Source organism: Alnus glutinosa, chromosome 8, assembly GCF_958979055.1.
Source record: "Alnus glutinosa chromosome 8, dhAlnGlut1.1, whole genome shotgun sequence".
In the NCBI taxonomy this organism is placed as follows: Eukaryota; Viridiplantae; Streptophyta; class Magnoliopsida; order Fagales; family Betulaceae; genus Alnus; species Alnus glutinosa.
Genome location: NC_084893.1, coordinates 2,082,782 through 2,097,491, shown reverse-complemented (window position 1 = coordinate 2,097,491; position 14,710 = coordinate 2,082,782). Strand labels below are relative to the sequence as shown.

Genomic DNA, 14,710 nt, shown 5'->3' with positions numbered 1-14,710 from the left:
AAATTAAAGTTGTAATTAGCTAGGCAAATTTAAGCACTTTCAAACAAGTGATTGCAGATTGTAAAATAAAGTAACATATTGAGATCGGGAGGATTTGGCAAGAATGAATCATACGTTGTATTACATTGATTCTTTTTAAAGACATACTACACCACATTATATTGGGCCGATTTAACAATATCATCTAGTTTTTGGATCCGTTATTATTATTATAAGAGACGTTCTATACATTCTCTCTTGTTCTTACTTCCATCCTCTATCTTACTTTTTAAAATTATTATTAGATCTTTGGGACCTATATGGTAAATACACATGGAGATAGCTAGTCCCCAATACCTATAACCTTTTTATCTAAATATTGCACGAGAAAGCAACACAATTAACCAAATCAATTTAAACATAACTTAAACCTAATCTAAAACAATGTCGTTTTGGTGAATTTATTAAAAATAATATATAGAAAACATATATTATATAACCATAAAGCTGTTATCCGCATTAGCATATGCCATATGCGGCAAGTGAGTTTTGTTGATCGCATTCGCATATGCATGTACGGATAACAAATAGTTTTGGATAATGGATGCGGGCGATTAATATCCGATCGCATGTAAACCCCTAATACAAACCAAGGGCAACCCCTAGGACAACCAACACAAGAGCCATCTCTGAGAAGGCTAGAGAACACCTAAACCGAGAGATGAGTTCTTTAAAATTTGTTATTCAGATTGCTAGCAATATAAACAATAAATATAAAAGAGTGTTGGCCTTATGGAATATTTCACCTTTGCTCAAATAGGTAGGTAAGTTGTCTAAGACTTGTTCAAACAAATAGTTCTTTCACGTTTTATGCAAGCTTATTGCTAGTAATTTAAAACTACAAAATTACTAAAAATATTTATTATAATCCGAGCCCACAAGGTAGCTACAACTATCTAGCACAAATTAAGAGCATCCTTAATTAGAATCAAACATAGAGTTGATCATATATCCCGATCGAATCTAACATTCAGCATAATATCCATACACATTTCCAATGTATACTAATTCATTTATGGTTTTTCTAACAAACATTCTAGAAATCCTTTCCCGTCAAATGGAATAGACCAACTTTTTTCGAGTCCAACTTTTTCCCCTTTCAACGGTCCTCTCCACTTACCGTATGACTTTTTTCATCTATTGGACATTAGAGCATTAACTGTCGTAATAGCTTTATAGCCAATTACCATTCTGTAATATATTATCCAGTTTGGTTTAATAGATATTTTAATGAGAATGAATATTTTAAAGAATGAGAAAACATAGGATCGATGTAAACCTAATAAAGAAAAACATTGATCCTTCACACAAAAATCCCAAATTTTTCCACAGCCCTCCCTCTAATTTCTTGAGAAAATCATGAACTCCGAAAACTCCTAACACCCCAAATTTTTTCCACCACTCAAAACAATTGACCCCACAACCCCTCTTTCCTCAAACACCACTTCCAATCATGCCACTCCAAAACATGCCTTGACCAAAAAAATTTGGACTTTCCTTTTAGAAAAACCCTAATTTGAGCTCAGATTGCCGAACCCAATAAAATACAATTCGCGTGGTGATGCATGGAATACTACAACTTTTATTAGAACTCTTTACAAACTGGCTTGACTATCAACCACATATATAGTTGACATTGTAAGTGCCTAACGTGACAATCTACTTTACATTTCTCACGTTAAATTTAATTATTTAATACTAGCCGAACATGATAAATGTTATATTAATTTAGAATAAAATAAAGTTATCAAATAAGTATACACAAATTTTGTCAACACTAAAAAGGTACCAATGTAAGATGAAAATATATATATGGATTTGGAATTTTGGTACCTGCATGCTCTTATTCTTTGTGTGAGCGCCATATTCTTAAAACCCAATAATAACTATATATATATATATATATATACACACTTCCAAATTAAGTTGACTCATCGTGACAATCACCATCTTTAATACTCATCATGACCATTGACCACCACATTCTCCCAAGGCCTATTGGACTATACCGACCCAAGATCAGCTTCATAGATCATATTCCGTCACATCTTTAGTGCTCATGACGACCACCACATTCTTCCAAAGCTAGGCCTGATATATGGATGGGACTACATTTCCAAGTGGCAGGGCTTCCCCCACCCAAAATCATTCTCATTGGCCGTGTCTGGGATTATGGTCAGTTTGCATCACATTAATCCACAAGTATTAACAATATTTCCAAGTGGCCGGGCTTCCCCCACCCAAAATCATTCTCATTGGCCGTGTCTGGGATTATGGTCAGTTTGCATCACATTAATCCACAAGTATTAACATTTCCAAGTGGCCGGGCTTCCCCCACCCAAAATCATTCTCATTGGCCGTGTCTGGGATTATGGTCAGTTTGCATCACATTAATCCACAAGTATTAACATTTCCAAGTGGCCAGGCTTCTCCCAGCCAAATTATGTTTTTAGAGACGTGGGTTAGGGGTATGTGGCTAATTGCATTAATTTTTCTATTTTCAAAAGAATAAATAAATAAATAAAATTAAAATTGCATTTAGTCACATGTCAGTAGCACGTGGCTAAATCCCACGTCGCTAAATAACCATTTTTTGAATGCCACGTGGCTAAATTGCATTTTGTGACACCTTGATTCGCAATGCGGGCCCCACATCGCTAGTGGCACATGGTGAACCGTTAGCCATGTGGTTCACACTCATCCATGTCTCTAAATGTAAGTGGCTAAATGCCAACTTTTTTGTAGTGATATAATTGTTTCAATTTCCTACAATAATGGCTGTTATATATTGTTGCACATAATCTAAATATTATCCAATGAACTAATTAATGTGCATGTTTGGATTCTCTCCCTTTCTAAACAACCTGGCCTATTAACTTATTCACCAAAGACAATATCGTCTTAATTTCATTGATCCCCATCACACACGCACTAGCTCTCTATGGAAATTCATTCTTCGTCGCCGTCGGAGGGTTGCCAGTAGGGGTGTTCAAACGATGCGGTTATAACCGCTTTAAAACCGCTAACCGCTTATAACCGCCAACCGCTAACTGCTTATAATTGCTAACTGCTTATAACCGCTAGGCGGAGGCGGTTAGCAATTATAGGGTTTTAAAAGCGGTTATTTATAACCGCTAACCGCTTTTATATATATATATATATATATATATATAAAAATTAAATATTCCAAAACCTGGAGGGCGTCCGGCGTCGTTTGGGCATTGCTGAATGCCCAAAACGACGCCGTTTTTTGCAACATATGATTCATATATATTTATCGTTTACTCTTTTAGGTTTATGGTTCAATACTTCAACACGTTTTTTTCTCACCTCTCTCTGCCGGCTGCTGCTCGCCCACGAGTCACGACGCCAAGCCTCTTGGATTAAGGTTCGTTTGCATCACATTAATCCACAAGTATTGCTCCAATTTCCTACAATAATTAATGGCTGTTATATATTGTTGCACATAATCTAAATCCTATCCAATGAACTAATTTATAAGAGGAATGCTAGAACATCTTCTTGTGTTCTTCTGGTGGTCTCTTGGAATGGCATAGATGTAATTTTTTTAATTAAAAAATTACAACTATGCCATCCAAAAGGACATAGATGTAATTTTTTAATTACATCTATGCCATTCCAAGAGAACATCAGAAGATGCTATAGCATTTCTCAATTTATAATGTGCATGTTTGGATTCTCTCCCTTTCTAAACAACCTGGCCTATTACCTCATGAGAAATACTAGGGGTACTTAAAGTTTTACCAAGAGAACCTTACAAACTGATGTGGCAATCTGGCGTGGCATTTCTTTAATTTAAAAACTCATTTAAACCTCCCACGTCATTCCTCTCTTCTTCTTTTTTTTTTTAAAAAATAAAAAATAAAAAATAATTAGCTGCCTTTGTTCTTTCTTGGTTTCTCCAACGTACACAGCTCTCTCTGTGCTTTTCATCTTCCTGAAAAATCTGTTCATCTTCCTACTTCATCTTCATGTTTATCTTCATGTTCATCTTCCATAAACTAACATGCTACAGGTCAGTCTCTCTCCCTCTCCAAAAGATTTAGAAAAAAAAAAAAACTATTTCTTCTGTTCCTGGTCTTCTCTCTCCAAAAAAAAACTGCTTCTTCTCTCCAAAAGATTTAGAAAAAAAATCTTGCTTGTAGTTGGCGTTTGATTTGAGGATCAGTTTGTTTTGTCCTCTGTTGTCTGTAGACTTGTATTTTGTTTGTTTTGAGGCACAGCTTGTGCTGTCCTTTGTTGTCTGCAGACTTGATTTTTTGTTGCTTGTTTCTGTGTTGGTTCCTGTTGCTGTTTGTAGTAGTGGGCTGGTGGCTGTTGTTTATTCTCTTGTTGAGAATTTTAGTTCCAGTTTTTTCATGAATGTTGTAAATTGCTGAGTTTGGTTTTATGAAAGTTTTAATTCATCCAAAAAAAAAAAATGTTGAAAATTGTTTGCAGTACATGCAAGAAACAGTCATCTTTGATATGTACGTGATAGTAATAGCATCATCTGCTATTGGCCACTCTATTTTTTTGTTTTTTTTTTCTAAATTTTTTTGGAGAGAAGAAGCAGTTTTTTTGGAGAGAGAAGACCAGGGACAGAAGAAGCAGTTTTTTTTTTTTTTTTTTCTAAATCTTTTAGAGAGGGAGAGAGATTGAACCTTAGCATATTAGTTTATGAAAGATGAACATGAAGATGAAGCAGGAAGATGAAAAGCACAAAGAGAGCTGTGTGCGTTGGAGAAACCGAGAAAGAATAAATGCAGGTAATTATTATTATTTATTTAAAAAAGAAAAAAGAAAAAGAAAAAAAAAAGAGGAATGACGTGGGAGGTTTAAATGAGTTTTTCAATTAAAGAAATGTCACATCAGACTGCCACATCAGTTTGTAAGGTTCTCTTAGTAAAACTTTAAGTACCCCTAGCATTTCTCTCTAAATTAACTCAATGGACTGTCTTTTTGGGCTTCATTATTAGATTCCCTTTCCTAATCAAACTGGGCCGGACCTCTTGGACTTCTCCAACTTCAACCGGAAGTCCTCCAAGCATTTTCCTACGTAATTTACTTGTTGAAATTGAAACCCGAGCTTGAGTTAACAATTTTTCCAATGCACGTGTCAAGAATGTTGATGAAGCTTAATTTGTAATTAGCTAAGCAAATTTAAGCACTTTCAAACAAGTGATTGCAAATTGTAAAATAATGTAATATATTGAGAGAGGATTTGGCAAGAATGAATCATGCATACGTTGTATTACATTAATTCTTTTTAAAGACATACTACACCATATTCTATTGGGCTGATTTAACAATACCAGACAATTTTTGGATCGGTTATTATTATCATAAGATACGTGTTATACATTTTCCCCTGTTCCTAATTCTATCCTCTTACTTTTTTAAATTATTGTTGGATCTTTACGGCTTATGTATGGGATACACATGGAGATAATTAGGCTCCAATACGGCAATACTTATAAGACATCTGCTGCTAGTACTTTGAAAATAAATTGATTTCACATTATTTTTGTCTTTTTATCTAAGTGTTACACGAGAAAGTAATACAACTAACAAAATCATTATAAACATAAACTATACTTAATCTAAAGCAACATCGTTTTGGTGAATTTATTAAAAATAATATATATAAAATATAAGTTATATAACCATAAAGCTGCTATCCGCATTAGCATATGCGGATAATGAGTTTTGCTAAACTCATTCACATCTGCATGTGCAGATAACGAATAGTTTTGAATAACGGATACGGGCGAATATTATCTGACCGCATGTACACCCCTAATACAAACCAAGGGCAACCCCTAGGACAACCAACACAAGAGCCCTCCCCAAGGAGGCTAGAGAACACCTAAACCGAGAGATTAGTTCTTTAAAATTTGTTGTTCAGATTGCTAGCAATGTAAACAATAAATATAAAAGAGCGTTGGCCTTCTAGAATATTTTGCATATGCTCAAACAAGTAGGTAAGTTGTCCCAGACTTGTTCAAACAAGTAGTTTTTTCATGTTTTTTGCTCTTATTGCTAGTAATTTGAACTATAAAATTGCTAATATATAAGCTTGATTATAATTCGATCGAGCCCATAAAGTAGCTACAACTATCTAGGACAAATTAAGAGCATCCTTAATTAGAATCAAACATGGAGTTGATCATATATCCCGATCGAATCTAACATTCAGCATAATATCCATACACATTTCCAGTATATGTTCATTATGCTTTTTCTAACAAACATTCTAGAACTCCTTTCCCGTCAAATGGAATAGACAGAAGCATTATAGATCATGATCATCGTCTCAATTAGACGCAATAAAGAAATACTTTTATACTTGTTGGCCCTCTCTTTTAAGATAATTAAGAATTGAGCCTTGAAATTTACAAGTCCAACTTTTTCCCCTTTCAACAGTCCTCTCCACTTACCGTATGACTTTTTCCATCTATTGGACATAGATCGAGCATTAGCTGTCGTAATAGCTTTATAGCCAATTACCATTCTGTAATATTATTATTCAGTGTGGTTAATGAGAATTAATATTTTAAAGAATGAGAAAACATAGGATCGTTATATATATATAGAGAGAGAGAGAGAGAGAGTGTGCGCATAAAGAATGAGAATAAATTTTTTAATGGAATACAGAAAGGAATAAAAAATAAAGAAAGAAAGAGAATATAGAGTACGATGCTGTTCTTCAAAAGTGAGAATTTAAAATAGAAAAAATAGTTCAAATTTTGAAGAATCGGATGCTAATGCTCTTAGGAGCCAGACGTACACCCAGGTATCTAAAACAGGGAGCTTCAATGGATATATAACATCCATTGAAGTCTAAAGTCTCCATGAATTGCTCCTTCTCCTCACCCGCTGTTCAGCGTACCCCCACACCATATATAAACCATTCGTTCAAAAAAAAAAAAACATCATTAAGTACCACTGATTGGGTCACTTAATATACAGTCCGTAATTCCTCCTAACTCGATCTATATATATAAAGAGTAGTACTGCATGATGCTCGCTCACTGAAGAAGCATAAAAAATTTCGTAAATCTTTGAACAAAATGGTGATGAATGTTGAGATAATCTCCAAGGAGATAATTAAGCCATCCTCTCCAACACCCCATCACCTTAAGAACTTTAGGCTTTCCTTCTTAGACCAAATTGCACCACCTTTCTATACTGCAATCATTTTCTTCTATGATTCTAACCAAGACGGCCTAAATGGTGATCAGTTCGAAAGATCATCTTCCCTAAAAAAGTCTTTAGCTGAAACCTTAACCCGTTTCTATCCCTTGGCTGGGACACTTATGTGTGAAGATTTCTCTATCATCTGTAACGACAAGGGAGCCGACTATATTCAAGCCCGAGCCCCATGCAAGCTATCAGAAGTAGTAGAGAAACCCAGTGAGAAGGTAGTATTAAATCATCACTTATTTTAAATTAATCATTTAATTTATATTATAATACTCTTCTTCACATGTGAGTTTAAGCAAGGCTCTAACACTTAAAAAATAATTAAATTAAATACTTAATTTATATTCTAACAGGTACTGATCCCATTGCTCCCATTTGACCCCTATAGTAATTTCACTGAGGTTGGAACAAAAGTTCTTCTAGCTGTCCAATATAACAATTTTGATTGTGGTGGAGTAGCAGTTGGCGTGATCTTTTCACATAGGATTGTCGATGGAACATCGGTCGCCGCATTTGTCAATGCATGGGCTGGCACGTCCCGTGGAGCTACCGAAATTATAAACCCTAGTTTTGATACAGCCGTCCATTTTCCTCCGAGAGAGATACCTGGGTTCATGATGATGGCTCAAACAAACACAAAAGAGAAGATCGTGACCAGAAGATTTGTATTCGACAAATCGAGCATAGATTCCCTCAAAAATGAAGCCTCTGTTGCATTTGGTCCAGAAGACAGAGCCCCATCACGCGTGGAGGTCGTGTCAACATTCATATGGAGGCGTTTCATAGCGATAGCTCGCGCAAATCCGGCGAAAAAAACAAAGATATTCGGAGCAGTTCATGCAGTGAACTTGCGGGAGAGGATGGTCCCAAAACTTCCGGCGCATTCCATTGGGAATCTTTGGTCGGTGGCGTTGACAGCATCGCCGGTTGAGGTTGAGAAAGATTATCCATCTCTGTTGAGGCAGGTTAGGAATGCAATCATGGAAGTCAATGGTGATTACGTGAAGAAACTCCAAGATGGCCAGTTGGATTTCATGAAGAAGGCATCGGAAAAGCAGACAAAGGGTGAGATAGAATTCTGTAACTTTACTAGTTGGTGCAGGTTTCCAGTGTATGAAGCAGATTTTGGGTGGGGGAAGCCCACGTGGGTGTGCAGTCCCAGCAGGCCTTGTAAGAATGTGGTGGTGATGATGAGCACTAAGGATGGCGATGGAATAGAGACGTGGGTAAACATGAAGGAAGAAGACATGGCCATGTTTGAACATGATCCGGAGTTGCTCTCATTCGCTTCAGCAGCAGCTGGAGAATGAAGTTCATTTCGCCTACCTTGAATAAATAATTAAGACTCGTTCGAGCTAGTCAATCTGTAGTTGTGCTTGTTAATTTTGTTTTTGATCTTATTATATATAATTTCTGACAAAATAAGGACGATGATATGGTTATCTATCATCTCCAAGTTTGCCTTAATTTGCATACAAGTCTTGTCGTATATATACACCCATTAGTTATTACGTGCGTAGATGAAGGAGGCAGCCGAAAAAGCAGTCAAATGGTGTGATATAGAATTCTGCAACTTAATTTACCAGTTGCATGGTGGAGTGAGATGGCTATATGTTTAAACTATATATAATAAACATGCCGGAATATTGCAAAATATAAACGAATCATAATTTGCAAATTTCAGGAGTGCCAGCTAATTAAGCCATCTCGATTGATTTGGTTGAATCCATTATGCTGCAAATTAAATAATATAATTAGTAGCTAAGCCTTCCTCTCATTGCTCCTTTACAAGGCGGCCGTCAATGGGACGAGCCAAAAATTCTGCCATTAATTATGAGAAGAGGATTTTTGTGTGTGATGCCAAGTAAAAAGTCACTATTTTATAAAAGTATCTTTGTGTTGCTCAAATATTTTAAAAGTATTTTAGACATTATTAATATTAATGTTGTTACTCTGCTCAATTTTATAACAAAATAAAATTGAAATTATTTTATAAACAATTATGTCTATAAAAAGGATATTATACTATTTTGATATTTATGTGATTTATATATATATGATGACTGTTATATTAATATATAGCCGTTACGATTAAAGATGTTTTCAAAACAATCCTTACGAAAAAGACAATTTTAAATGTAAAATGATATTTTAGTCATTATCTGAAAATACGATTATAATACTCACATAAAATATGTGGCATTATAATTAAACTAATTTATATGCGGACATAAATTTCCTACAACCCACATATAAAAATAACATGTGTCATTTAAACATGTAAGAAGCACATATTGTTTTAATAGCATGTACTTTTCACATGCTTTTTTAATAGCTTTAATAATAATAAAAAACATGTGCTTCTCACGTGTTTAAATTGTTATTTTTATATGTGGGTTGTAGGAAATTTCTTACAAATCGGTTTGTAGGAAATTTCTGTCATTTATATGCCGTTACTATGTCTAAATAATGTTAGAAATTATAGTAGTAAGGTTTAAAGGTTAGAGATGAGAATAGACTTAAAAGGTATTCTTAGTGAATTATGCTAATTCACTATTATTTGTATTAAATACATATTGCAGTGAATAATTATCTGTGAACATTTTTAGAATTTGAAAATAACTGTGAGTATTTCTTACTCACTAGGGATGATCTATGGTGGTCTTTGATGATGTTTTGATTTCTATTTTATTTAATTTGTATATAACAAGTTGTTTGGCATTTTACATGTATTGTGTGGAACATGTTTTGTTTGGAAATATATCTGTTTTATTGTCATGTATGATGAATCTGTTAATAAATTGTTATTGCATATTAGACTATTGAGAATTAAGAACTTGTTAATAAGAAAGATTAAGGGTAACATCTCAAGGCAAAGACTGCGGGTTAGAGTCCCAAGGCAAAGACTACGGATTAAAGTTCCAAGGCACCATCAATCAATCTCTGAAGACCGAAGGATAAAGTCCCATGGCAAAGACTGACGATTGGAGTCCCAAGGCAATACCGATTCAGACCATAGATTCAAATAAGATTAAAGGTGGTCAGAGTCCCCAAGCACTGATCAGTAATTACTAATAATAATAAGACCAGGTTTTAAGTCCTTAAGGCAATAATTAATAAAAAGACTAAGGTTAAAGTACTAAAGCAAAGACTGCGGGTTTAAGTTTCGAGGCAAAAATGAGTATAAAAGATTATGCATACATATACAGAATCATCTGATTGTATGGTGCACTTTTAAATGATGCAATATCTCATTATGTTATTGAGAACTGTTGACTCACTTGACCATAGTATGAGATTGTGGTGATAACCACAATCACATTCAAGTTTATGCAGGATAGAAGAAAGGAAGGAACTGCTAATATTTATGTTTAAGGTTGAGACCTTTTAATATGTAATATTTTCATGTGTTGGTTTGTATTATGATAAAACAATAGTTAAGTATTATTTAGTGTCGTATGTGGCACATATGTTATTGCTTTGAGTGTATTTAGTATATCAAAACACATGGTTTGTATATTTTTATATATAATAAGGTAATTCAATTAGCTCTGAAATGTTATTTTCCTAGTTATTAAGAAAAAAAAATATATTCCACTGCTAATTCTTAACATTGATGATGTCGTAATGCATGTGAAAATCGAATTTTTTACTTACACCTTTTTGTAAAAGGTGGGGCATTACATGAAGGGATCTATCTAATATATAGAAAATTATATAGAGTCCACCCAATATTAAACCACATCCATTTTGAATTAAATTTCTACTAAGGTAGCTAGGGTGTATAAAATTCGATAATTCAATGATCACTTAACAACATTTGGGCATTTCATTTTAGACTGTGTACGTCGAACCCATTTAAATTAGCAAACCAAAACTCACATGCAATCAATGTAAACCCAATAAAGAAAAACGACATTGATCCTTCACACAAAACCCCAAATGTTTTCACAGCCCGGCTCTCCCTTTAATTTCTTGAGAAAATCATGAACTCCGAAAACTCCTAACACCCCAAAATTTTTTCACCGCTCAAAACAATTGACCCTACAACCCTTCTTCCCTCAAACACCACTTCCAATCATGCCACTCCCAAACACGCCTTGGAACCCAAAAAATTTTGGACCTTTCGTTTAAAAAAATCATAATTTGAGCTCGGACTGTCAAACCCAATAAAATACAATTCACGTGGTGATACATGGAGTACTACAACTTTTTTTAGAACTCTTTACAAATTGGCGTAACTATCAACCGCATATATAGTTGACATTGTAAGTGCCTAACATTACAATTTACATGACATTTCTCACGTCAAATTTAATTATTTAATACTAACCGAACATGATAAATGTTATGTTAATTTAGAAATAAAATACAGTTATCAAATAAGTATACACAAATTTTGTCAACGCTTAAAAGGTACCAATGTAAGATGAAAATATATATGGATTTGGAATTTTTGTACGTGCTCTTATTCTTTGTGTGAGCGCCATATTCTTAAAACCCAATAATAACTATATATTTATACTTCCAAATTAAGTTGACTCATCGTGACCATCACCATCTTTAATACTCATCATGACCACCACATTCTTCCGAGGCCTATTGGACTACCCACCCAAAATCAGCTTCATAGGCCATGTCTTCTTCCTTCATCTTTATCGAACGTATTGAATATTCCATCACATCTTTAGTACTGCTCATGACGACCAACACATTCTTCCAAAGCTAGGCCTGATGGGACTACATTAATTTCCAAGTGGCCGGGCTTCCCCAACCCAAAATCATTCTCATTGGCCATGTCTTGGATTAAGGTCCGTTTGCATCACATTAATCCACAAGTATTGCTCCAATTTCCTACAATAATGGCTGTTATATATTGTTGCACATAATCTAAATATTATCCAATGAACTAATTAATGTGCATGTTTGGTTTCTCTCCCTTTCTAAACAACCTGGCCTATATATTAACTCATTCACCAAAGACAGCATCATATTTCATCCCCACATGCATAAAGGTGGTTGAATTTCTTTCATGGGAGACTAGAGAGAGACAGACGATCGTAAAGATTCCAATTTGCTCAGCCCAAATGGAGCATCGAATGAAGAAATCGATCATCAGCCTAGCTCGAATACTTGTCGATCCGTGCTTTCAATTTACCTAAATAATCCTTCAACTTTTCATAAGATTTGGATTCCTAGGAAGCGAGTTTGTCTTCAATATCTTGAGAATTCGATTATAATTATATGGTACGAAAAGAGCCATTACTGAAAGAAATTAGAGCGACTTTGAATTAATGGAGGTGAGCCTGCAGTCTCATATATATATATATATAACCCCATTTAGGGAATTAAAGAATATTAAAAAAATTCTTTCAAACTTAATCCGGGACCAAGCATATATGCCAAATTTCTTCATTAATTAAAAGATTGCAAATTGACAAACGGCAGGTACGAGGTAGCATATATTCCACACTACTGATGCAGACTTAGGAGTTAATCAACCAGATTAATTGAGAGCATGGGAATAATTCTGGAGGGTCTTTTGGTTTAATTTCCTTATTGGTGTGACATCACTGACATGTACTACTGGCCATCGTGGACTACTGCCAAATTTTATGGTTTCGAGTTTATATGTTAGATTTATAATTGATCTACAATTTTTTTTAACACGTATTAACATGTCATTAAAGTCATTAGCCACTAAGCACATGCGCACATATTAAAAAAAAAAAAAAAAACTGCTAAAAGTGTTGTACACCAATTGTAAGTCTAACATTTTTGATAGTGATCACACACATCAAATTTCATATATATGGCAAAGACATGTAAGAAGGCTAAGGGTCAGAATGGCATGCCGGTGATGACAGCAAAACTACATCAGATACCTAAATTAATAAAGGTGAGTTTAAGAAGATGCATAATCAAAGTGTAAGCAAAATGAAAGTATTAGAGCGTAAGAATCATGTACATGTGTAAAGGGAGGGGGTTCCAGTGTGTATACTGTTTGGTGAGCCCGGGTATTAGGCTATAGCTAGCCAGGTCTATTTCTGGGCTAATGGGCTTTTGGTTGGGCCCACTAAGCCTTTTTGGATTTTATTATTATTATTTTAAAAATAGAAAAAGCAAAAAAGCAAAACGGGTAAAGGAAAAGGATTACAAAGTAGAGTTCAAAGTCGACGAACAAAACCAAAACATCTATGCAAGGTAGCCCATTTAGCTGCAAGATGGGCTCTTATGTTAGCTTTCCTGGATACTCCAAACATGATTCATTTATTCTTGTCACGACAGAATAAAATTGGGTTTTATTAAACAAATATGTAATAACTTTTAGAAAAATGCACGCTACACTCACACCTAACTCCCCACACCCTGATGTGGAATTTTCACATCGGATTTTTTTTTTTTTTTTTTTTTCATTTTTAATATGGAAACTCTCTCTCTCTCTCTCTCTCTCTCTCTCTCTCTCTCTCTCTCTCTCTCTCTCTCTCTCTCTCTCTCTCTCTCGTTCTTCTTCTTCTTCTTCTTCCGATCGGCAAATGAAAACGGAGATAGAGACAGAGAGAGTTGGAGACGGAGAGTGCCGGCTGGCTGGACGGGATCCGGCCCTTTCCCGACCAAAACAGCTGGATCCTGGCCGTCTGGTCGGGATTCGACCCTTCCTAGGCCAGAACGGGTGGTCAACCGGAGGTGTGAGGGAGAGGGAAGATGGAAGGGAAAAACAAAACGAAAATAAATAAATAAATAAAAATCTGATGTGGAATGCCACGTCAGGGTGTAGGGATTTAGGTGTGGGGAGTTGTGTGTGTGTGTAGCAACTCTCTAACTTTTAAATAAATCGATCCAAGATGAAATATATGTACGGTGAAAATTTGGTTATGATTATCGATTATTGGCTAAAATCGGTAACCATAATTGGGGTAGCCGATTGGCCAAAATCGCTAACCGGTTTTGGTAACCGTGTAGCTGGTTAATCGGGAATGTAATAACCTGCGGTTACCGGTTGATACCCGGTTATTCGGACCGGGTACTAAAATTTTAAAAAACTAGGATTTTTGGGCATTTAATTCCTTTCCATTCGCAGCAATCTTTGTCATGACTGACCCAAGAAGACAACAGACCCTTATAATCTTCTTCAAGGCCCTGTTTGAATTTGAGGAGTGCTTGTATTTCTTCCTCATATATTGCATCTGACCTTAGAATTACGTAAATTCAAATCGAAACCAATTTTTGTTGCAATACATAGGAGGAGCCCAAATAAAAGTGGGAATTCATCATAAAGGGCCTCTCATTATTTGACCTTCTAGATCTTTGGGAGAGTGGTGGGGTACGTAAGAGGTGAATTAGTGCAGTGCTGTTGGTTTTGATATCCCAAAGTAAACCACATGGATTCTATTTATATTGGTATCTTAATGATATTATAATAAATAAAATAACACACACACACATCCTTTTGCTTCGAATTCTC

General features: G+C 35.1%; 1 protein-coding gene across 1 annotated transcript; it reads left to right on the top strand.

Annotated features, from left to right (window-relative positions):
- The first annotated feature begins 7,058 nt into the window (after positions 1-7,058).
- LOC133876388 (stemmadenine O-acetyltransferase-like) lies at positions 7,059-8,712 on the top strand. The gene is made up of 2 exons (XM_062314656.1): positions 7,059-7,463; positions 7,599-8,712. Exons 1-2 carry the CDS (start codon positions 7,113-7,115, stop codon positions 8,553-8,555), a joined length of 1,308 nt encoding a protein of 435 aa, XP_062170640.1. The 5' UTR covers positions 7,059-7,112; the 3' UTR covers positions 8,556-8,712.
- Positions 8,713-14,710: the final 5,998 nt, after the last annotated feature.